Genomic DNA, 24,207 nt, shown 5'->3' on the forward strand with positions numbered 1-24,207 from the left:
AAATTAAAATAAAATAGAAAAATAAAATAAAATAATAAAATAAAATAAAATAAATAAAATAAAATAAAATAGATATGGGTATCCTGATGAAATGTTCAAAGGCTTGAGAATGCACGAGAGTGAATATCATGTTTTGATAATAAACTGGCTAAATGCTGTCCTGCAAAACTCATATATTTAAGGGCCTCAGCATGGGGCTGTATTTGGAGATGGGTCTTTTTTTTCTTTAAATATATCTTTTTTTATTGATTTGAGAGAGAGGAAAGGAGAGGGAGAGAGAGAGACAGAAACATCAATGATGAGAGAGTCATCGATCAAGCCCACAGCCGGGCATGTGCCCTGACCGGGAATCGAACCCCGATCGCCTGGATCCCAGGTCGACGCTCAACCGCTGAGCCACACCCGGCCGGGCTGGAGATGGGTCTTTAAAGAGGTGACCGAGGTCAAATGAGGTCACTAGGGTGGGTCCTGATCCCATAGGACCGGGGTCCTTATAAGAAGAGGAGCTGAGGACACAGACTCCCACGGAGGGACGACCACCTGCGGACACAGGGAGGAGACGGCCGTCTACACGCCCCGGAGAGAGGCCGCAGGAGGAACCAGCCCTGCGCACGCCTGGATCCCAGACTCCCAGACGCCAGGCCTGGGTGAGATAAATGTCTGTTTTTTAAGCGGCTCCGTCTATGATATTCGCTCTGACATCTCTAGGAAACGCGTACCCAGTGGGCCCATCTTCAGGGAGCACAGCCAGGTCAATGGAATGACGTTATCGGGACTGAAGATGCCCAGGCCGCGCTAATGGACCGCCTGCCGTCACCTGCCGGCTGAAGGTGGGCATTAAGGAGTCCAAAGTGAGAGAGATTTCTAAGCCATTACGGGGAGAGAGACCGCCCGGGAGAGCCGGGCTCGAGGGCTCCTTCTTTCAACGGCGCTGATGAGCTCCGTTAATGGGAGAAAAGGCAGCCGTGAGGAATCGAGGGCGGGGGAAGAGCAGAGTCCCGGGCGGATCTGTGAAACCTTGGAGACAGGAAGGCCGGGGTTGACGGGCGAAGAATGTTTTCAAGGAGAGGAGACGCGGGGAAAAAGAGACGGGGGATTTGGAGCCAAGGGCGAAATTGGGGACACGTAGTGCGGTTGGCAGTTAGACACACAGGCCGTTAGACAGTTAGCAGAGCAAGGACCATGGGCCAGGTACCGAAGGTCGCCAGGTGCCTAGCAAAGGACGACTGTAGGGTGGGACCTCGCCCCCAGGGTGGCCTTTCCTCCCCTAGCACATCGCTGGTCATGCGGTTTGGACCCCCCACCCGCCCCATCCCTACCTCTCCTCCCTGGAGATAACATCTAGGCCTCCGTTGTGTTTCAGCTCCAGGCCCAGGAAAGCAGCAAAACCAAATAAGTGACCCCCAGGGCTGACCTCAGGACCAGGTGCATCCGGTTATGACACCCGGCCCTGGGGCCGACCCATCCATCAGTGGAGACAGTGACCCTGAAAGGACACACCTGGAAAGCTGCTGAATATTCTCCCGAGACCTTCCTCTGGGACCTCCCCTAAAATCTCCACCCTTAAAACCCTTAGGACGGAGGACCCAGCCGCCTCTCGCTCCCCGAAGCAAACCCGGGTCTTTCCTTACCTCTCCCGGACCCAGGTGCATCGCCCACCCAGGTGCATCACCTCCTCTCTCCTAAGCCCTCAGGGCCCTTCCGTTGTCTCTATAACTAGTTCCCTGAGCCCACGTCTTCGACCAATTACTTCTCCCACCTCTGTGATTTTATACAGAAATGTCCTCTTGCAGTTTGAGGCTTGGCTCTGAATTCTTTCCCAGCCACAACTCAAGTACCGAGGTTGCCGAGCCCACGGGTCTAACACCTGGTGCTGTTCCCCCGCTGCCAACGACGGATGAAGTTAACCCCGGTCAGGCTAAAAGCTCAGAGAAAGAGGCTCGGGGCACCGTCTCCTGGAGGGTCTTGCCCTCTCCACAGGATGGGCCACGCCAGTGAAATAACGTGAAACAGAAAACACGGCTTTCTGGGGAGCTAGCTTGCAAGGACCCTACAGATAAACTCCAAAGAACACCACAGAGAAGTTAGCAGGTGCCATGGTCAGGAGAGTAGAGTGCAGGCAAATAAATAGACAGGTACGTCTGTCGAGAGAAATAACAGCCCTCACAGAAGCAATAAACTTTTCTGCGTCAAAGGGTGCTGTTTTAAGAAGAAAAAAATTGAAAATAAAAGACAGGACACTCTCCCTCCTGGGAGCATGCCTGGGCCTTGCCCTTTCTGTTCCCCTTCCACCGCCCAACCCCCCAGGAAAGAAAATAAAAATAAAAATAAAAGACAACACACTGGCCTGGCCGGCGTGGCTCAGTGGTTAAGCATCATCTGGTGCACCAGGAGGTCAGGGTTCGATTCCTGGTCAGGGCACATGCCCGGGTTGCAGGCTGGATCCCCAGTCGGGGGCGTAAAAGAGCTGATCCATGACTCTCTCATCATTGATATTTCTCTCTCTCTCTCTCCCTCTCCCTTCCTCTCTCTCTAAAATCAATACAAACATATTTAAAAAAATAAAATAGAACGCATTCACGCATGCATATTAACCTGTGACTCTAAGCACAGCCGTTTGCAACGACAACGAATGCATCAGAGGTTTCTCACCCCAGCCCTCTGCCCCTAGGGCTGACTTCAGCTCAGAGGCTCTTTTCTATCTCAAAGAATCACTTTCTACCTTTCAAGTCCATCATTCATTGTGTTTGTTTGCAAAGTGCTCGGTGAGGGCGCCTACCCCAAGGCATTTTCATTCAATGAAGTCAGCTGCCTAACTTAAAAGTCTGCCTTTATTTCCCTGGATGTAGCAACAGTTAGACTTCTGCCCCTGAAGGTAGATAAGGAGAGAGTGCCCGGGCACCCTATTTTCTTGGCCTCAGTTTCCCGAGCAATCTGAGGCCCTGGAATGTGCTTCCTCTTTTCCAACCTGGATCCATTGTAACCATACATCTATCCATGTATATCATCTATCAGTCATCTACCTATCCATCCATCCATCCATGTATCCATGTATCCATCCATTCATCTATCCACCCCCCCACCCATCCATCCATCCATCCATGCATCCATCCATCCACCTATCTATCCATCTACCCATCCATCCATCCATCCATCCATCCTTCCATCCATCCACCTATCCATCCATCCATCCATCCATCCATCCATCCATCCATCATCCATCTACCCATCCATCCATCTACCCACCCATCCACCCATCCATCCACCCATCCATCATCCATCCATCCATCCATCCACCTATCTACCCACCTACCCACCCATCCATCATCCATCCCTCATCCATCTACCCATCCATCCATCTACCCACCCATCCACCCATCCATCCATCATCCATCCATCCATATCTATCCATCCATCCATCCCTCCATTCATCCATCTTTCCATCCATCCATCCATCCATCCATCCATCCATCCATCCGTGGCAGTGGTCCCCAATCCAGGACAATTTCACCTTTGGGGAAATTTCTGACAATGCCTAGAGACATTTTTAATTGTCCCCATTGTGGAGGGTCTGTTACTGGCATCAAGTGGGTGGAGACCATTTAATTTTATTTACTTTAATTTTATTTATTTATTTATTTTTAAAATATATCTTTATTGATTTCAGAGAGAGGAAAGGAGAGGGAGAGACAGAAACATCAACGATGAGAGAGTCATTGATCGAGCCTGCAACCCGGGCATGTGCCCTGACCAGGAATCAAACCCTGATCACCTGGATCCTAGGTAAATGCTCAACCGCTGAGCCACACCCAGCCGGGCTAATTTTATTTAATTTTAAATAAAATTAAATCAGAAAGTGCAAAGAGGGATCTTCACTTCCGGGCAGACAGTACGCTTCTCTCCCCAGACATTTTGACTTTGTGATTAAGCTTCTGCTCCCTGGACAATGACTCAGCTCTTCTAAAATTATCTCTCCGTTGGCTGCTCCAGCCTTGGGAAACGGCTCACTCCCTGAACCAAACGTGTTCTTTCATGAGCCCTTAATGAGCACTTTGGCTCGTTCTTAAGAACACAACCAGGAGCTGGGGATAGACCCTGGGTGGGGACTCACAATTTAACCAGGAACGGGTGGCTGACTTCCTTCAGGACCGACTTCTCGTTGTGGACGTGCTGCTCTTGCTTTAGACGAATCACGTCAGGAATGCTCATGACCTTCAGAGCAAAGAACTGCTGGCCTGTCTTCTGCCTGACGAGCTGCACGCGGCCGAAGGTCCCAGTTCCTGCAGGGGGACAAGAAACGAGGCCGTGTTGGCGACCTGTGTTGGACCATGGGGCCCGCCACTCGAGACTGCCCAGGGCGCCCAGAGAGCGTGTCCCCAGTAAGACGCACACTGGACTACTACTCGGTCATCAAAAAGGAAGGGGACCCTGACATTCGCAGCAACATGGATGGACCTAGAGGGCAAATCCTCACCTAAGGATATTTTTTCCATTGATTGTTAGAGAAAGTGGAAGGGAGGGAGGGCAGGACAGAGAGAGAGAGAGACACATTGATTGGTCCCCTCCCCCACGCGACCGACTGGAGCAGGGAATTCAAGCCTGCAACCCAGGTACATGCCCTTGACCCACAATTGAATCCAAGACTCTTCAGTCCACCAGCAGACGCTCCAACCACTGAGCAAAACTGACCACGGCGAGAGAGGGGATCTTAAAAGCTCTCATCACGGGGGAAGGAAAAAAAAAACTGTGTCAATAGGTGGGGCGGCGGATGTTAACTGGACTTATTGAGGGATGGAGAGCAGATGGGAGACAAAAACAGATAAATTTCACTATATAATAGTCTTAATTTTTTTTTATTTGTAAACTTTGGAGATGTTTACTGTGCATAATAATAAAAGTTAGCAGGGTTAGGGGTAGAAAAGGGAGGGAATTGAGGTGGACAGATGAGTAGTTATAAAATAGTCATGGGGATGTGAAGTACAGCACAGTCAATAATATTCTAACAACTCAGCAGGGTGCTGGATGGGTGCGGGATTTATTAGGATATTAAGTTGTATAATGTCTGGTCACTGGGGTGAACAAAATATATATATATATAATTAAAAATGAGATTGATACATTACATAATTATTGCTGAATAATTACTCTATCATCACGTGTAAGTTTATCATCGTAAAACTCATTTCTTTTCTTAGGGCCTGTCTGCCCTCAAAGTAAGACCACGAAAGGTTATAAACTACAACGTATAAAATAATAAATGTCTAAAGTTCTCCCTAACGACTTGATTTTTTAAACTGTCGATACACGGCCCGGCCGGCGTGGCTGAGTGGTTAAGCGTCAGCCTGTCAACCAGGAGGTCAGGGTTCCATCCCCATGCAGGAGGCGGCTGATCCATGACTCTCCCATCATTGAAGTTTCTCTCTCTCTCTCCCTCTCCCTTCCTCTCTCTGAAACCAATAAAGATATAGGTAAAAAAATAAAAATAAAAAGGTATTTTAAAAGAAGGCGTGGTAATTCTCTGATTAAACTTAAAACCACAGAAATGGACCCGTTAAAAGGCTCAGTTGTATGGTAGGAATATTGTATGTCAATAACCAAAATGTAACTAAAAAAAACCCCAACAAAGTGTGGTTTGGATGATGTTAGGAAGATTCTTTTAAAAACGTGGACTATTTATTCAAAGATCAGCTGAGTAAACGGAATGCAATTCAGCTCAGCACCAGGGGGAAGGGGGTTCGTTCTGTGAGTTCCCTCGTCTAGACAGCTTAAAAAACAAAACACACACACGCGCACGTAACCCTCTGAAAACTGCGTGGACTCCAGCAATATCCGATTTCCACTGTCCTGTTTTAAAGGGTAAGAACGGAACAGATATTTTAGAAGCACGACCGTTTATTTTGGCAGGTTGTTGACTAAGTTGCCCTGTCTCCTGTCAGAGCCCCAAACAGTCGCAAAGGCAAACAAGAAACACAGGAAATCTCGCTGCACGCAGAACCCCAACCCCGTGTTCTGCGAGGGAAATGCCTGGGATTCCTGGTGCTCGCGTTGGCGGATGTCTGCAGCTCTGAATGGCACTGGGGTGCGGTTTCACCAATAAGAACGAAGGCCCGGCCTGGGTGGCTCAGTGGTTGAGCATCAATCTATGAACCGGGTCACTGGTTCGAATCCCGGTCAGGGCACATGGGCATGCTGTGGGCTCGATCCCCAGCAGGGGGCGAGCAGGAGGCAGCCGATCAATGACTCTCATCATTGATGTTTCTCTCTCTCGCTCTCCCTTCCTCTCTGAAATCAATAAAAGCATTTGATAGGTATGTAGATAGACAGTCTCGCATGCCAAGGCAGTGTTTTCTCAACCTCACTATCGTTGACATCTGGTGCCAGGTGACTCTCTGATATGGGGCGTCCTGGGCACTGTTAGGGTGTTGAGCAGCCTCCCTGGTCCCCACCCACCAGGTGCCGGTAGCACGCCCCGATATCGCAATTCTAACAACCACAACCACCACCACCCAGACACGGCCCGGCGTCTGGTGGGAGCAGAATCGCCCACAGCTGAGAACCGCCACCTGAGAGCGAGCATCGTCCAATCGGACTTCCTGCGAGCACACAAACAGCGACACCTGGGCCGTCCCACCCAAGAACCACAGGCTCACCAGTGGCCACTGAGGATGGAAACTGTGGCCACGGCCTTCGTGTTGCATTTCACGTGGCTAGTGGCTACCATGGTGGACAGAGTTAGAGTTTCTACCGACCAGCTCATGCTCAACTCTTTTTTTTTTTTTTTTAATATATCTTTATTGATTTCAGAGAAAGGAAAGGAGAGGGAGAGAGAGAGAAACATCAATGATGAGAGAGTCATTGATCGAGCCCACAACCCGGGCATGTGCCCTGACCCAGAATCGAACCCCGATCGCCTGGATCCTAGGTCGACGCTCAACCGCTGAGCCATGCCCGGCCGGGCTCAACTCATTTTAAGTCAACTGCCAACTGAGAAATATTTAGCAAGCTCCATCTCTGACAACACACGATTTATGAGGTCCCCGTCATGAATTCAAGGGGTCCCCAAAACATGTACACACGCTTTAACAGCTGATCAGTCATGTAATGTTCACTCCTTTTCAGGTTTAACGGATTTGAAATAATGGGTGAAGCCAGACTAAGCTTTAGACAAAAAAAAAATTATCCTAAAGGGCCCCTAGACTTTTTTTTATGGGGGTTCGTAAGAAATAGAGTTTACGGTACAAATCCAGCAACCGTCGACCCACTGAGGGCGCACCAATACCGCACTTGAAGTGATTCTCGATGTTTGCGATTCCAGCAGGCCTGGACCAGAAGGGTCGTCCGTTTGAAAACAGGCCTTGACCGAAAAAATGATTTGTTTCTGTAGATTCTTTTACATGTTGAAGATGAGCTTTATGTTAATAAACACTGACTTTATATAATCATTGAAAGTGCATCTACATTTTTGGGGGGACACCCTATGTACAACAGCACTGTCTTTAAAAAAAAAAATCATAGTCCATACCTTGCTTCATTATATTAACTATGTTTTTTTTTAGGTATCTCCCTAAAAAAGTCAAGTGATGTATTACTAGGTGTGGGGAGCTATAAATGAGTCTGAAATACCCATGATGCACACAAGGCCGGTCCCCGATTTTCTTAGTTTTAGTTACAGACAGTAAACGCTACTCATCAACATGGGGGGGGTAAATGGTGACGGAAGAAGACTTGACTTGGGGGGATGGACACACAATGCAACGTACAGGTGACGTATCCTAGAACTGTACACCTGAAACCTGTATCATTTGAAGCAATGTCACCCCAATATGTTCAATAAAAAAGAAAGAAAGAAAAACCATTAATGATCACAGCTAGAATAACTCTGATGACCTCAGTTGGGTTTTCAATGAGCGTCTTTCATCTCGATGACTTTAGAAGACAGGTGGGTTGAGGCCAGTAAGGATGGGACCTACCTCGGTCTCAGGGTTGGGAGAGACCCCCACTTTGGAGGAAATCAAGTTTCAGATACAACATCGGGGGGTGGCCCAGAGTGAAGGACAAAAGGCTCACTTGTAGACGACATGGGAGGAAATGAAGGACGCGTCAGTCGAGGGCCACAGAGGGAACCGAGATTTGTGAGGTTGGAGCAAACACGTCAAGAGGAGGAAGGGATCGGAAGGCCCTTGGAGTGAGTTCTCTGAGCCGAGGGCGCCAGGAAGTGCCTGGGTGGATGTCCGTTGTGTACGGCGTTGTTGTTGTAAATATTTATCGGAGAAGCAGCACCCGGGGGAAGGGCAGCAAGAGCGCTGCGGAGGGTGCGGTGCAAACAAGACGGATGCCCGAGACCGAGGGGCGATGAGCTGGGACTGTCGGGAGGGGTACAGCCAAGAGGTGGTTAGGGGTCAGACTGGATCGGGCGGGCGGGTGGAGAGGCCTCAGGGCAGGGACTAGGTGTCTGAGCAGCAACCAGGTAGATAGGTCACCTGGCAGGTGAGCAGAGGTCTCCTGAGTTACTCTGTTTGCAGAAGATGACAAGTTCCACGGCGAACCCTGTGGAGATGTTGAGGGCAAGGGATGTGGCAGCTGGAATTACGCCCCCCTGACCCCCAAAAGGTACGTCCAAGTTCTAATGCCTGATACCTGCGAATAGCACCTTAGTTGGAAACAGGGCCTTTGCAGATGTGACTAAGGGAAGGCCCTGAGATGAGGTCGTCCTGGGTCAAGGTGGCCCGACATCCAAGGGCAGGGTCCTTGTAAGAGGCAGAAGCGGAGACCCAGACACAGAGGAGGAGCCTCAGGGAGACGGAGGCAGAGACGGGAGGGAGGCGGCCACCAGCCCGGGGACGCCTGGAGCCCCAGGAGCTGGAAGAGGCAGGAAGGACCCTCCCCTGGAGCCTCTGGAGGGAGCTTGGCCCTGGGACCCCTGGATCTCAGATGTCTGGTCTCCAGGATGGAGAGAGAATGGATTTCAGTTGTAATCCACCAGATTTGTAGTGTTTCATTACGACAGTCACGGGAAGCACCCCACAAAAGACCTACTGAACGCCAAGGGAGACACGGACCCCCCAATAGGCACTGCGGTGCAGACGACACTTTCTCCAGTGCCCGAGAGAAAGGTCTAGATTCGAGCTCTGCACTTGAGACCAAACAGCTCCAAGATGGTAACGGAAGTCGCCAGCATGGATACAATCAACATTTGGATTTTTTTTTTTTAGCATTGTCTTTTTTAATTAAAAAATATATATATTTTTAGCACTTCTATTGAAAGTTCTGTTTCGCATTATAACATCCTGTTTTTGTTATAAAAACAGGATCTTCTCAAATTTTTCTGAAAATAGGACTCAGAGTGAGAGTGTCTGTGTTTTTAAAATTTTTATGTTTCCCCTTTTTTAAAAAAAATTTTTTTTTTTTATTGATTTCAGAGAGAGGAAGAGAGAGACAAACATCAGCGATGGGAGAGAGTCATGGATCAGCTGCCTCCTGCACACCCCCTACTGGGGATTGAGCCCCCAACCCGGGCTTGTGCCTTGACTGGAAATCGAACCCGTGACCTCCTGGATCATAGATCAATGCTCAACCGCTGAGCCACGCCGGGCTGGGCTGTTTTGCTTTTTTAAAAACATGTATCTTTATTTTTGAAAGTAGCATGGGCTGCAATTGCCTGTAGGAACTGGTGTGTTCTCCTAAGAACTGCAGGATGCAATCACCTTTTCCAGGTAGCTATTGGAAAAACCCGTATAAATCTCCCAGTGGGTTAAGTCGGGGGACCGAGGCGAGCAGGAAAGACGGTCTGAAAGGTGAGTCATTCTTTCAAACCTGGGATTAACCACAGGGTGCAGCCCCGGGAGGCCCCAGGTTTAGCCTCGACAGTCCTTTCGGGCTCAGTGGGGCGGGGACACCCCAGGGGGTCTTGGAGAGGTCACAGGAGCACCTGGCAGGAGATGAAAGGCTGGAAAACCGCCTGGAGGTGTCCTATGGGAAACTCCCAGGTGAGGACCAGGTTGACTCACAGACGTGGGAGCAGCCTCCCACCTGGAAAGTCTCCCTCTGCTTTGTGTCCTGACACCCCAGGCACTGCAGCGGTGCAGGAGGATTTGATTCCCCGTCAAGGGCACGCACCTGGGTTGCAGGTTCGATCCCTCCGCCTGTCTGGGGAGCGTGTGAGAGGCAACCAATCCATGTGTGTCTCTCACATCGATGTTTCTCTCTCTCTCTCTCTCTCCCCTTCCACTCTCTCTGAAAATCAATGGAGAAAATACCTTCCAGTGAGGATTGACAATAACATAATAAATTAAAATGAAATGAAATGAAATAAAAAATAATAAAATAAAATATAAAATAAAAAATAAAATAATAAAATTAAAAATAAAATAAAATAATAAAATAAAATATAAAATAAAATAATAAAATTAAAAATAAAATAAAATATAATATAAAATAATAAAATTAAAAATAAAATAATAAAATATAAAATAATAAAAATAAAATAAAATAATAAATAAAAATAAAATAAAAAATAATAAAATTAAGTTAATAAAATTAAATAAAATAATAAAATCAAAATATTAAAAAATTAAATTAAATTAAAATAAAATAAATAAAATAAAGGAAACAAACATAATCCAAATACCAACTGCACTTCCCCATGAATGCCCTAATAGTAAAACAAACAGGTAGCATCCTACCCTACACACCCAAGCCAGCCTGGAATCGGCCATCCCACCTGTGCAATGGAGGAGGGGAAACACTGCTGGAATTAGGAGCTTCTTAGAAGCATTATAGAGCTGGTTTTATTTATGTTTTTTTTTCCACATTGCAACTCAGAAAAAAACAATCTGCCCAGTTTATATACACAGGGTGTCCCCCCCAAAAATGTATACACACTTTGAACAATTATGAATTCTAATGGGTTAAATCTGAAAAGAAAGGAACATCCTTTGAACTATCAGAAAAAAGTGTGTATACATTTTTTTTTTGGTGAATATATATGTATAAATATATATATGTATATGTAAAAGAACCCGTGGTATCAGTTAATTAACCCATATGCTCAACACTGCTTGCGACATTCCGCACCTTTATCTCAGGCCTCCAGGTAGAAACTAGCTTTGCTTCCGGGACTCGAGGGCCAGACTCCCTGCCCCCCTCCAGGTAAGGCTCTGCCAGCTCATCTCCTGACAATCCTGTGGCTTAGAACTGGTTCTCCTGGCCCAGCGCGGGTGGCGGGGAGGGAGGGACCCAGAGAGGTGATAATTATTCCTTGTGCGCAGCTCCAGCCAGGTGGGAGAAGACCGAGATCTGAGAGCCTCAATTAACTCAATTAATCCCTTGCCCAGCACCGGCACCCACCTGCCTACACAAAAACCTACGGTCGCATTTGTTCCTAATCGGAATGAAGTGTTTCTCCCCGTAGGTATGCGTGGAAGAGGTGTCTTTTTTTTTAAAGTTTTTGTTGATTTTACAGACAGGGAGGGAGGGAGAGAGAAACATCAATGGTGAGAAAGAATCACTGATAGGTTGGCTCCTGCACGGCCCTTTACTGGGGATCACGTGCCCTGAACCGGGAATCGAACCTGGGTTCACAGGTCAACGCTCAACTACTGAGCCACCCTGGCCGGGCCTTGGAGGAGCTTTTGACTGTTACTGTGGGTTGATCCCTTTGTGGAAGTAAGTCACTGAAGGTGGCCAAGGATGACCCCAGTTCTGCAAGGAGCTGTCCCCCGGGGGCGGCACACTCTCCTTGCCCCCCCCCCCCCGAATCCCCACAACCTGTGAGTATATCAGTTTATGTGGCAAAGCATATATTGAGTTTTTGGGTACTAATCATAGATGCTAATCGGTTGTCCTTCAATGGGGAGATTCTTCTGGGTTATCTTGGTGAGACCAATGAAATCACAAATTATTCTTCTTCTTCTAATCCTTTATTATTATTATTTTAATCAAGGATATTTTTTCCATTGCTTTGCAGACACAGCAGGGGAAGGGAGACAGAGAGAAACATGGACGTGATAGAGACGCATCGATGGGTTGCCTCCCGCTCTCGCCGACCAGGCCCGGGGATCAAACCTGCCACTGAGGTCCATGCTGTCAGCCGGAATCGAACCCCAGGACCCCTCGGCCTTCGGGCCACACCAGCTGGGGTGGAACAGTCCTTATTAGCAGAGGAGAGAGGCCGGATAGAGAAACCAGAGAGACGGAAGCATGACAAGGATTTGACCCAACACTTCTAGAAAATGAAAGAGGGAACACGGGAGCTTCTAGAAGCTGAGAAAGACAAGGCTCCCGAGGGAACCAGCCTTGCTGACACCTTGATGTTTACCCTCTAAGACCCATTTACACGCCCGAAAGCTGCAGAACTGGGAGGTATATAAATGCCTGTTGTTTTAAGACGTCGAGTTTGGGGGAAATTTGTTACAGAAGGAGGTAAAAACAGTGCGAAAGACCAGGAGGGAGATCACAAGAGGAGACCAAGGGAAGGTGACCTTGCCGTGGGCGTCCTCTGGGGTGTCACCATGCCCTACGCCCCAGAGACCGGAACAAGGAGGTGACCCGTGCAGGGGAGGGATGAATGCTCCCAGCACACTCAAGACAGGGCTACTGAGCAGAGTGAGCCCCGAGTCCATGCAAATAACACCACCGCCCACCCTTGGAAATGAGACAAGGCTGAGCTATGTCCAGAAAGTACTGGTGGTGGTGATGGTGGTGACGGAAGGAGACCTGGGGTGGTGAGCACACAATACAATATAGAGGATGCATTATGGAACTGTACCCCTGAAACCTATAATTTTATTCACCAACGTTCACGCCAATAAATTCAACAAAAATTAAGAAAATGCAATAAGCAATAAAGAAGCACAGTGGGTGGCGATGCAGGGAAAGGCAGGTAGAGCTGACGAGGGGAACCAAGCAGGGGGCATGTCTTCAAACTACGACCGTCTTTGTGGTTAAAAAAAAAAAAAGGGTCCTACCTCCTGCCCTCAAAGCTGATGAATGAAATCTACCTGGCGAGATGCAGAACCACGGCCTTACGGGGACTCTGAGGCATCGTCAGATGCATTAAAACATTCATGGGGCCCAGCCGGGCGTGGCTCAGTGGTTGAGCGTGGACCTAGGATCCAGGCAATCCGGGTTCGATTCCCGGTCAGGGCACATGCCCGGGTTGTGGGCTCAATCCCCAGTCAGGGGCGTGCGGGAGGCAGCCGATCAATGACTCTCACCATTGATGTTTTTTTTTCTCTCTCTCTCCCTTCCTCTCTGAAATCAATAAATTTAAACAAACAAACAAACAAACAAAAAAACCAAAACATTCAGGGGTATAACGGCCTGAATTGGGTCCCCTCACCAAAAAAAAAATATATATATATGTGCACGTTGAGGTCCCAATCTCTAGGAGCACAGAAGGGCACTGTCATTGGAGACGGGTCTTTTAAGAGGTGATTTAGGTAAAATGAGGTCACTAGGTTGAGTCTAATCCAATAGGACTGGTGTCTTTATAAAAAAAACAAAAACAAAGAGAGAGAGATGGAGACACAGACGCACACAGAAGGATGACCATGTGAGGACACAGGCCGTAGACATCTGTCCGCAGGCCAAGGAGAGGGGGGCCTCGGGAGAAACCAGCCCTGCCCACACCTTCATCTCCGACGACTCCCGGCCTCCGGGACTGGGAGATAATAAATGACTGTTCTTTAAGGGCACAAAGACTTCCCACTTTGTTTCCCTAAGGAAATGAATGGACCATCTGGATAGACCGAAACGCGGTCCATCCGTTCCGGGACCTATGACTCAGCCGTGGAAAAGCAACGAAGGCCCAGGTGCCTTCGGTGCTACCTGGGGAGGTGCCACCCAGACAGGGCGACGCCAGCCACCCTACCTGTGAGTGAATAAGTGAATGCACAGTGGTGTTTGGGAGGCTGTCCTTTACGACGCCCACGCCAATGCCAAGCACAGCAGGGGTATTAGCCAGTCTGCCCACAGAAGCCCTGCGCGGTCACTAGCTGAGTTTTTTTGTTTGTTTGTTCACCTTAAACGAAGGGTATTTTCCCCAATTGATTTTTAGAGAGAGTAGAAGGGAAGGAGAGAGAAGCCGCGATGGGAGAGAGACACATCGGTCGGTTGCCCTCCTGCATGCACCCCGACGGGGGCCACGGATCAGATCTGCAACCCAGGTATGTGCCCTTGATGGGGAATCGAACCCGTGAACCTTCGGGGACCCCGGGCCGACGCTCTAACCGCTGAGCAACACTGGCCAGGGCATTAGCTACATTTCTTACATTTTCTTGCTGGTCACGAGGGCTGCAGAGAAGAGATGCCACCTGCCCAAAGACAGGCAGCTGGCAAACAGCCTCAGCGGCATTTTGCACCCCCAGTTCGCCGTCTCTCATCCCGGCTGGCACACAGTAACAGATGGAGGGGAAGCGACGACTGCAATGTTGTCTACGCCCGCCACCCCCTGCTCACGAATCCTTGTGAAAAATAAAGGGACACGATTGTCCTCCGCCCCCCACCCCCCCGCCTGCACACACTGTTGACAATCTCAAAAAAAAAAAAGTTGACCTGTCGCGTTTTTTTTTTTTTTTTCAGCAGGAAACAGCGTGGAGCGTTCCAAAGAGGAAGGGAAAGGGGAACATTGCTTAAATGGCACTGAAGGGGGTGACCATGTGGTTGTCTGAAAAAAAAAAAAACTTGGGGGGCCTAGTGGGGGTGGCGAAGTGGTTGAGCATTGACCTAGGATCCAGGAGATCGGGGTTCGATTCCCGGTCGGGGCACATGCCCGGGTTGCGGGCTCGATCCCCAGCCGGGGGCATGCAGGAGGCAGCCGATCCATGACTCTCATCATTGATATTTCCATCTGTCTCCATCTCCCTTCCTCTCTCTGAAATCAATAAAAACATATTTAAAAAAAACAAAACAAAACCCCAAAACTTGGGGAAAATAACAGAGAAATCCCCAGCGTGCGGCTCCCAACGAGACAGAAAGCAGTGTACTGAGAATTCTGAACTCTTCCAGAAAGGACACTGTGGTTAGAAGCTTCCCGTGAGCTCGGGGAGGGGCGGGCGGAACCGAAACCTCGCTCCGTGACACGCGGTGCTTCCTCCCTTCGCGTCTGGTGACAAAGGTGGTCGCCCTGGTGGTCCTCGGCCGTGGAGGGACACCTCCAGGAAGCAGGTCTGAGACCCTCCCCTATCATGGTGTCCCCATGGGCCACCCACGTCGGGCAATGGTGGGTCGTCCCCGAACACAGGGCAAGGGGTGACCTCCCCTGGGCATTCCAGGATGTGACAAGGTCATCAAAATCTATCGCTAGGGCAGGACTTCAAGAGAAGAAAGGCAAGAAAGCACGTGAGGACCAATCCTAGTGTTGTGGCCTGAATGTGTGACCCCCCAAAATTGGTATGTTGAAGCCCTACCCCCCCCCCGCAATGGATTGGCATCTTTGGAAGGGAATTAGGATTCAATGGGGTCATAAGGGTGGAACCCCCATGTTAAGACTGATGCCTTTATAAGAGATACACAAAAAAACTGGGTTCCCCTCTCTGCCTTCCACCCCGTGAGGCCACAGCCACGTGAGACCAAAGCCATCTGCAAGGCGGAGGAGAGATCTCGCCACGTCCCGACCATGCTGGCACCACAAAGCCAGACTTCCAGCCTCTAGAACTGTAAGAAATAAATCTGTGTTGTCTATAAGCCACTCGATTTATGGTATTTTTGTTACAGAAGCCTCAGTGGACCATAAGGCCAAGGTAGGGACGGACGGAAGGTGGTGGTCTTGGACCCAGCCACCTGGGAAGCGGGTTCTCACCCTGGGTTTACAAAGCGGGGCGAGAGGAACTGGACACGGTGTGGAGGCCTCTCCTCACTGCAGGAGTGGACGCAGGGGAAACGCGAGGTCTTGGCTCTGCTCCATCCGGCCCTGGAGAAGGCCTTTGTCATGCAATGAGTTGCAGAGGCCTCCTCAGAAGTGGGCGCCTGTGCTCCAGCTTTAGCCAGGCCCACAGTCCTGGAGACCAGACGGCTGAGATCCAGGGGTCCCAGGGCTGTGTTCCCTTCGGAGGCTCCAGGGGAGGGTCCCTCCTGCCTTTTCCAGCTCCTGGGGCTCCAGGTGTCCTGGGCTGGTGGCCGCCTCCCTCCCGTCTCTGCCTCTGTGTCCTTGGGTGTAGGGCCCCCCTGACCCAGAACGACCTCATCTCAGATCCTTCACGAATCCCATCTGCAGAGACCCTTCTGAGGTTCTGGGGGAGCATGAATTTTTTGGGGGGGTGGGGGTTCTGTTCAACCAGGGACAGCAGGCATTCTGTGCATGTGTCTGCCGCCCGAGTGCCCATCGCTGTCGCCCTCACACTGACTGTTCGCTTCTGCTCTTGGTTTGCCTCACCTGGCCTTTCCCGCCTCGTATTTTCTTTCCACGGCCCCCCTTTTTTTCACCTTTCCTCTTGAGCAGGGAGCTGTTGGCTATGAATCTCCTCACCTTCTCCCGGCATTGTCCCCTGAACCCCTTAGAGATGGGAGAGGTGAGATAGGAGACGTGCCTGGGAAATATAGAGGAACCCAGAACCGGGATGTCCTTGGAGACAGAAAGCAGGCTAGTGGTTGTCACGGGTTCGGGAGAGAGATGGGGAATGACTGCTCACAGGGACCGGTCTACCCTGGGGTGATAGATATGTTCTTGAGCCCGGCCGGCGTGGCTCAGTGGTTGAGCATTGACCTAGGAACCAGGAGGTCATGGTTCAATTCCAGGGCAGGGTACATGCCCGGGGTTTTGGGCTCGATATCCAGCACGGGCCATGCAGGAGGCAGCTGATCGATGCCTCTCTCTCATCATTGATGTTTCTATCTCTCTCTCTCTCTCTGAAATCAATAAAAACATATTTAGCCAGGCCGGGCATGGCTCAGCGGTTGAGAGTCGACCTGGGATCCAGGCGATCAGGGTTCGATTCCCGGTCAGGGCACATGCCCGGGTTTCAGGCTCGATCAATGCCTCTTTCATCATTGATGTTTCTGTCTCTCTCTCTCCCTCTCCCTTCCTCTCTCTGAAATCAATAAAGATATATTTAAAAAAATAAAAATTAAATTAAAAAAAAAACCCATATTTAATAAAAAATAAAAAATGAAGTTATTTTCCTGAGCTGGAAGCTTCGTATGCTGAGCATTCATGCTGGGCCCTGCCTGGGTTCTAACCATAGGTGGAGAGCCCGACCTAGCCCCTGCCTTTTGCCGACTGCACCTTATGAGATGAGCTAAGATTGGGGAGATGTTGGCTCGGAGACAGGATGGTAATGGACTGGAAAGGCTTGTGATTTTTTTTTTTAAGCTTTGTCTCTTAAATTAATCATGCCCAGATTCATCTCTTACCAATATTCAAGAAATGAGCGGAGGTAAAAGGCTGCAGAAAACCTCCCTGAAGCTTCCAGGGGGTGTAGACACACACAAGTCCGGGACCTTGTCCCCTGCTTGTCCAATATCGGAAACATGGACCACTGGGCTCTCCTTTCAGGCCCACAGGAAGTTATCCCAGATGAGCAAGCGCCTCCTGACACCCCAAGGTTGCAGTTCGGCCCCCAGACAGGGCACATACAGGAATCAACAATGAATGCGCCAATAAGTGGAACAACAAATCGATGTTTCTCTCTCTCTCTCCTCCCCCCCCCACCACCCGAGTTTCTTCCCCTCTCTCTTTGAAATTCAATACATAAATTATAAATAAAAACAAAAATATATCGTGTTCGTTAAGAGCGGCAAAGACGACTGGACGCAAGAGCTCATTTCCCAGCCCAGCCCGGACCGGTTGGTCCCCAGAGGCGGCGACAGTCTTACTCTAAGGACAAGATGAGTCACTGGGCCCCTGTGCCCACTTGGCAGCGCCCACGGGGAGCCAGACGAGGTCAGGTCTGTGGCCCACCCACCTGCCCCGCACGGGCTCGCTGCCCTGGCTCCCAGCCCCGGCACCTTTCACAACAGACCCAGGCGCGTGCCCAAGAGGAATACAATGGCGGGGAGGTGTGTGCCAAGGGACGGCGGGTCCTCCCACAACTTTCCATTGTTTGCTTGGTTTCCACCTTCTGTGTAGCTGCACTGGCCTGGGTTTCTCTCCCTTTCTGGTGCCACGGAAAACACGGCCGGGTTTTGAATCAGCCCAGCAGAGCTTCAGAGAGAGAGAGACACACAGAGAAAGAGAGACAGAGAGAGACGAGGGAGGGAGGGAGGGAGGGAGGGAGGGAGGGAGGGAGGGAGGGAGGGAAAGTGAGACAGCGTAGAGGGAAAGATGGGGCGAGAGGGAGGGAGATAGACGGACACATGATATAGTTACATGGATGGATGGATAGACGTATAGATATAGTTAGATGGATGAAAAATGGATGGATGGATGGACAGATAATACATATATTGAGATGGATGAAAAATGGATGGATGGACAGATAATACATATATTCAGATGGATGAAAAATGGATGGATGGATGGATGGATGGATGGACAGATAATAGATATAGTTGGATGGATGAAAAATGGATGGACAGATAGGTGTATGGGTGGTGGATGGATGGATGGTGGATGCCTAATAGATATAGTTGGATGGATGGATGGGTGGATGGATGGATGGATGGATGGATGGATGGATGGATGGACAGATAATACATATATTCAGATGGATGATAAATGGATGGATGGATGGGTGGATGGATGGTGGATGCGTAATAGATATAGTTGGATGGATGGGTGGATGGATGGATGGACAGATAATATAGTTAGATGGATGAAAAATGGATGGATGGACAAATAATACATATATTTAGATGGGTGAAAAATGGATGGATGGATGGACGGACGGACAAATAATACATATATTTAGGTGGATGATAAATGGATGGATGGATGGACAGATAATATAGTTAGATGGATGAAAAATGGATGGATAATGGATGGCTAGATGGACAAATAATACATATATTTAGATGGATGGACGGATGGATGGATGGGTGGTGGATGGGTAATAGATATAGTTGGATGGATGGATGGATGGATGGATGGATGGATGGATGGATGGATGGATGGAGGATGGGTAATAGATATAGTTGGATGGATGAAAAATGGATAGATGGATGGATGGATGGACAGAAATAGATACAGTTAAATGGATGAAGAATGGATGGGTGGATGGGTGGTGGGACAGACAGATACATAGATACAAACAGGTCAATAGATACATTTGAAGACAGGGATGGAGAGGGCGATCCAACAGGAGAGGGAGGATTCCTCCCACACCTTCCTTCCCAAATCAGGATTCCTGGCGACCCCTCCCTCACACCCAATACACACGGGCGAGAAGCCCGCTGAAGGACAACAGAAGTCTCCCTCTCCACGGGTGGGTCCCTTTTGTCATTACCGAGCCCTAAGCCGTGACCTCACGACCTTGAGCCCCCTGTTTCCCCGTCTCTCCTCCTTTCCAAAAAAAAACATGTTGCCGGACAAGAAAGCACCTACACACCCTGCCCCAGGGCCACTCAGCGTGTCCCCCACCGGGCTCATCTTCCCGGCAAACGACGCCTTGGCACAGCCCCTTAGCGACAGTCGCCAAGCAGCCACCGGCCGGCGGGTGCGCGCAGCTCGAATTCAGAGCCTGGGCGCGGTCGGGAAGTTGGGACGCGCTCAGGGCGACCCCACGAGCGAGCGCGCGCGCGTTTGGGGAGCCGCGCGCCCGGGGAACGGAAATCTTCCATTTCCAGCTGTCCCGTCGGGGGGCGGGGGGTGCAACTTTAAATGTAGGGGACAAAAGGAAGTAAGTGTGACAAAATAAGGCCAAGTGTCGCATGCACGGGATGCAAAAAAAAAAAAAAAAAAGCACGCGCGGGTCCAGGAAACGTCTCACCCTCCAGGGCCCCCCACCCCACAGCGCCTCGGTACACCTGTCCCCCAAGCTGCAGTTCGGGCTCAGCGCCACGAGGGTGCCTCCTGCCGCTGGGCAGAGGGCAGGCTGGCCACGCTCAGGTCTGCAGGTGCCCTGAGAGTCGCCGCCTGGGTCCCCAGGGGCGTCCCTGCCTGGGAAGGCGCGCGAGGTCCCCAAGGTGCCGTGACCTCCAGGAACTTCTGCGCCGTCTAGGGGCCGAGACACGGGGGTAGTTCCGTGGGGTGAGGGTCTAAAGAAGGCGGCCTTGGGGGCGCGAGGCGGGGAGCCCGCAGGGAGGGGAGGGGGGCTCGCTCCAACTTGGGGCGTCGCTGGGACGCAGCGCGCAGGGGCAGCCCGGCGCCGGGAGCCGGAGCAGGCGGGGCCGGGCAGATCCGTGCCCGGGAGGCGGCGGGGCGAGGAAACACCGGGCCCTTTGTCTGACGCCGGCGTCCCGGGAGGCACGGGGCGCCCCTGGGCCGGGTCCCCGCGCCGCGCACTCACCCACGGTGGCCAGCGTGTCGAAGTCCTGCAGGCGGTAGGCGGGCGACTCGGGCGAGGGTGCGTCGGAGCCCGGCAAGGGCGCGGGCGCCCCGTCGGAGGTCTCCCCTGGGCTCTCCGGAGGGTCTGGGTCCGCCGTGGCCGCCTTGGCCAACCCGGGCGCCTCCATGGGGGCGCGCTCCAGGCCGGAGGGCGACGGGGGCCGGGCTTCCCGGGACGCAGCCTCGGAGGGCGGCGCGGCGGCGGCGGCATCAGCGGCTCCCACCCATGCGCGCCCCCCGCGTCCCGGCGCAGCTGGCGGAGCGGCGGGGACAATGGCGGGGCGCGGGGCGGCGTTCACTGCAGGAGCAGCAGCAGCAGCTGGTGGGAGTAGCCGGCGGCCTCGGGGGGCGGGCGGGGCGGCGGCGGGGGTCGGGGCGCAACCTCGGCGGGGGGCGCGGCCCGGGTGGGCGGGGGCGAGGCGGGGTCCGGGCCGCGCGCGCCGGGCGCCCTGTTCATTCCCTCGCGTCCCGAGGCCGCCGCGTCCGCCGCGGGCACCGGAGCCGAGCGCCGGGTAATGGGGAACCGGGCGGAAGGAGCCGGGGCGGGGCCGCGCGCTCTCCCCGCCCGTCCGGACCCGGCCCGCGGGGCGGGGACTGTGGCTGGAGCGCGCGCGCTCCGCCCTCGCCGAGTGCCCGCCCTGGAACCACGAGGCCGGGGCGTGGCGGCGGCTCGGGCGGCCCCGGGGTGGCCGGCTTCGGGGAGGCGCCCACACCCCCCTCTGCCTCCCGGGGCTCCCCAAGGCGCGGTCCCTGCTGAGCTCCCCCGGGGAACGCGCAGGCTGGCCACGGGGCTCGCCGCTCCCCGGCCCAGAAAGTTGGAGGCGGGACCGGCTGGGGCGCGGAGGGCGTGGTTCCAAGCAAAGTAAAGTTAAAAAAAAAAAAAAAAAAAAAGAAATGAAACTGAGTTTGGAGTTAGAGGCGCACGCGGCGCTCGGTGGGCTGCGCGGGGCGCACGGGCCCCCGCGGCGGTGCCAAAGGCGCAGAGCGCGCGGGACCTGCCCGGACGCCTGTGCGCAGCTTCCTCTGAATCCATAACTATTCCAGAAGAACTCTATTTTAAACAGTTAAAAAATTAAAAAAAAAAAAAAGATTTTTAGAGACAGGACAGCAAAGGTGGTGCGTGCGACTTAATGGGCCCCTGCACCCCTCTCCACCCCCCACACCAGGAACAGGGTAGGAGCCCAGACGCATGTAAATTTCAGACACACAGCAATATATATATATATATATTTTTTTTTTTATTTATTTTATTTTTATTTTATTTTACTTTATTTTTTTATATTTTATTTTATTTTATATTTTATTTTATATTTTATTTTATTTTATTTTATATTTTATTTTTTATTTTATTTTATTTTTATTTTATTTTTTATTTTATATTTATTTTATATTTTTTAATTTATTTTATTTTTATTTTATTTTACTTTTTTATATTTTATTTTATATTTTATTTTATTTTTTATTTTGTTTTTTATTTTATTTTATATTTTATTTTATTTTATTATTTTTTATTTTATTTTATTTTTATTTTATTTTATTATTTTATTTTATTTTTTATTATTTTATTTTATTTTATTTTATTTTATTTTATTTTATTTTATTTTATTTTATTTTATTTTTTTCTTTTTTCTCCTAGTGTGTGTCCCAGGACATACTTACGGATTCAGATGCAGCACTAGTGCGTAACTGGGTATCCAGTGCTTTTAAAGGCCGTTCTTTCCTCGGGGGCATGCGGTTAAAACGCACAAGGCCCGGGCCTGGAGAAGGGGCCTAGCGCGCCCTGGAAGCGAAGGTCCTAACCAGGCCCCGCGCTGTCCCGGCTGCCGGTCTGCCGACCGCACTTTTACGCAGCAACCGCGCACCCAGCCTGATGCCTTCTTAGCTGGGGTCTCAGCGATTCTGCCCTTGGAGCGAGTTTCCTACCCCTGGGTCCTCTCCAGTTTCTTGGAAAGGCGAGGCCGCGAATCAGTGAGAACTTCGGAAGGGAAGCGTTTTTTGTTTTGTTTTTTTTGGTGTGTGGTTTTTTTTGCAAACACCAGGGGAGAGGGCGACAGGAAACCCGAGCCCGTCTCTGGGTGTGGTTTTTTTCTGGCCCTGGCTGCCGGCCTCGCCCCACCCTCACCCCCCTCCCCTTCATTGGGCACTTTGTGGGTGGCATTTTCCACGGGCGTGACGCTTGCTCTCCACTCGGTTTCGAAATCTTGAGCTGGAATGTGAAAAATGCGCGCTGGTGCCCCGTGCGCTTGGATAGAACAAAGAGGCCTCCGTGCGCTCCGGCCAACAAGCCCTGGCTGCGCCCAAGGGCTTGGGGTCAAAGAGGCCTCCGTGCGCTCGGGCCAACAAGCCCTGGCTGCACCCAAGGGCTTGGGGTCGCCAGGCCTGTCCATGCGGGGCGAGTGCGCGTATCCATGCGGGGCGAGCGCGCATCTCCCTTTGGAGCGCGCGCCCTCTCCACGTGGACTGGACCCTTGTGACTTGTGGCGCTGGTGGCCTGGTGAGGGTCAGGGCTCCCAAGCCAGGGTTTCCCAGTGACTTCAGGACTTGCCCTTCTCATTGCGCCCAGACAGGACATTTCAGGATGAAATTCTGGGCTGCAGAAGGGCTCTGATCTCCCCCCACCACCACCACCCCTGGGAGCCTGACCACCTAACCATTCCTCTCCCTATAAAGGCCCCTCGGGCAGGTTTCGCAACACTTGGCCTGTGCAAGGCGCCTTTCATCTGCAGAGACTAAAAAGGCTTCAGGCCACAGCAATAGCCCTTGAAAGCCAAGAAAGAAAATATTTTTTTTAAAATCCTAATGCCATTCCTGAGCTGGCTACTAGGCATTTATGTCTTGGGGAGGGGGGCAAGGAGATACCAAAGTCGGTGACCCTCAAGAATGGGCGCCTCCCTCAACCAGAATGAACCCTAAATGCAGCTTAGCGGGACGAGTTGCCGAATTCAAGTGGAATAAAAGTTGCATTTGATGAGGGCAGCTGGACACTACTTGGGGGATACACTAGATGTGTATCTATTTATATATATTTCTGTGTGTATATATATATATGTGTGTGTTCAGAAGTGTAGAAATATATGTATAGACACGGTGTCCCCCCAAAATGTACACACACTTTAACAGCTGATGGCTCCATGTTGAAAACGAAATGTATTTCAATACATTTAGAATTATTCAAAGGGTGTGTCTACATTTTGGGGGGACACCCGATACGTATTGCGCTCTCCTGTGCTTTGGAAGACGTCTTCCCAGGACTCTACGGAGGCCTCCGGGACCGGGAGACAATAAATTCCTGTTGTTGAAGTCGCCCCGTCTCCGACGTTCTGGTAGGGTGCCCCAGGCCGATCCGTATACCCGGGATTCAAGGCAGATTTTCTTACTGAGAAATAACAGGCCTGTCTTCAACCTCCAAAATTAGGGAAATATATGCGTTTATGCTGATGTGTGAGGGTGTCTCCGAACTCTTCGTAAATGCTAAAAACAGCATCGCCCGTGGCCAAATTTTAAGCAATAGAGGCAGCTCCGGGGATGCAGATTTTACAACACATTCTGACCTTCATTATAGGAATAGATGATCCCCCCCTGCCCCCCTGAAAAACACGGTGGGACCATGTGAAAAAAGGTGGTGCCTAGTTGATGCGACTTTTAAAATTTTAATTTAATTAATTTATTTTCACCCGAGGATATTTTTTCCATTGATTTTTAGAGAAAGCGGAAGGGCAGGAGGGAAGGGGAGACAGAGAGAGAGAGAAACATCGATGTGACGGAGACGCATCGAGGGGTTGCCTCCC

General features: G+C 50.8%; 1 protein-coding gene across 1 annotated transcript in view; it reads right to left on the reverse strand.

The window, feature by feature from the left end:
• LOC308552014 (cAMP-dependent protein kinase catalytic subunit PRKX) overlaps window positions 1–20,948 on the reverse strand; it is a 45,572-nt gene extending 24,624 nt beyond the window's left edge. The window contains exons 1-2 of the mRNA XM_081126969.1: window positions 20,382–20,948; window positions 4,112–4,280 (exon numbers count right to left, since the gene is read on the reverse strand). Coding sequence (XP_080983095.1) covers window positions 4,112–4,280; window positions 20,382–20,547 — 335 coding nt within the window. The 5' untranslated portion in view covers window positions 20,548–20,948. The remainder of the gene's footprint in view (window positions 1–4,111; window positions 4,281–20,381) is intronic.
• Between the last annotated feature and the right edge of the window lie 3,259 nt (window positions 20,949–24,207).

Source organism: Miniopterus schreibersii, assembly GCF_964146895.1.
Source record: "Miniopterus schreibersii genome assembly, chromosome: Y".
Taxonomy (NCBI): domain Eukaryota; kingdom Metazoa; phylum Chordata; class Mammalia; order Chiroptera; family Miniopteridae; genus Miniopterus; species Miniopterus schreibersii.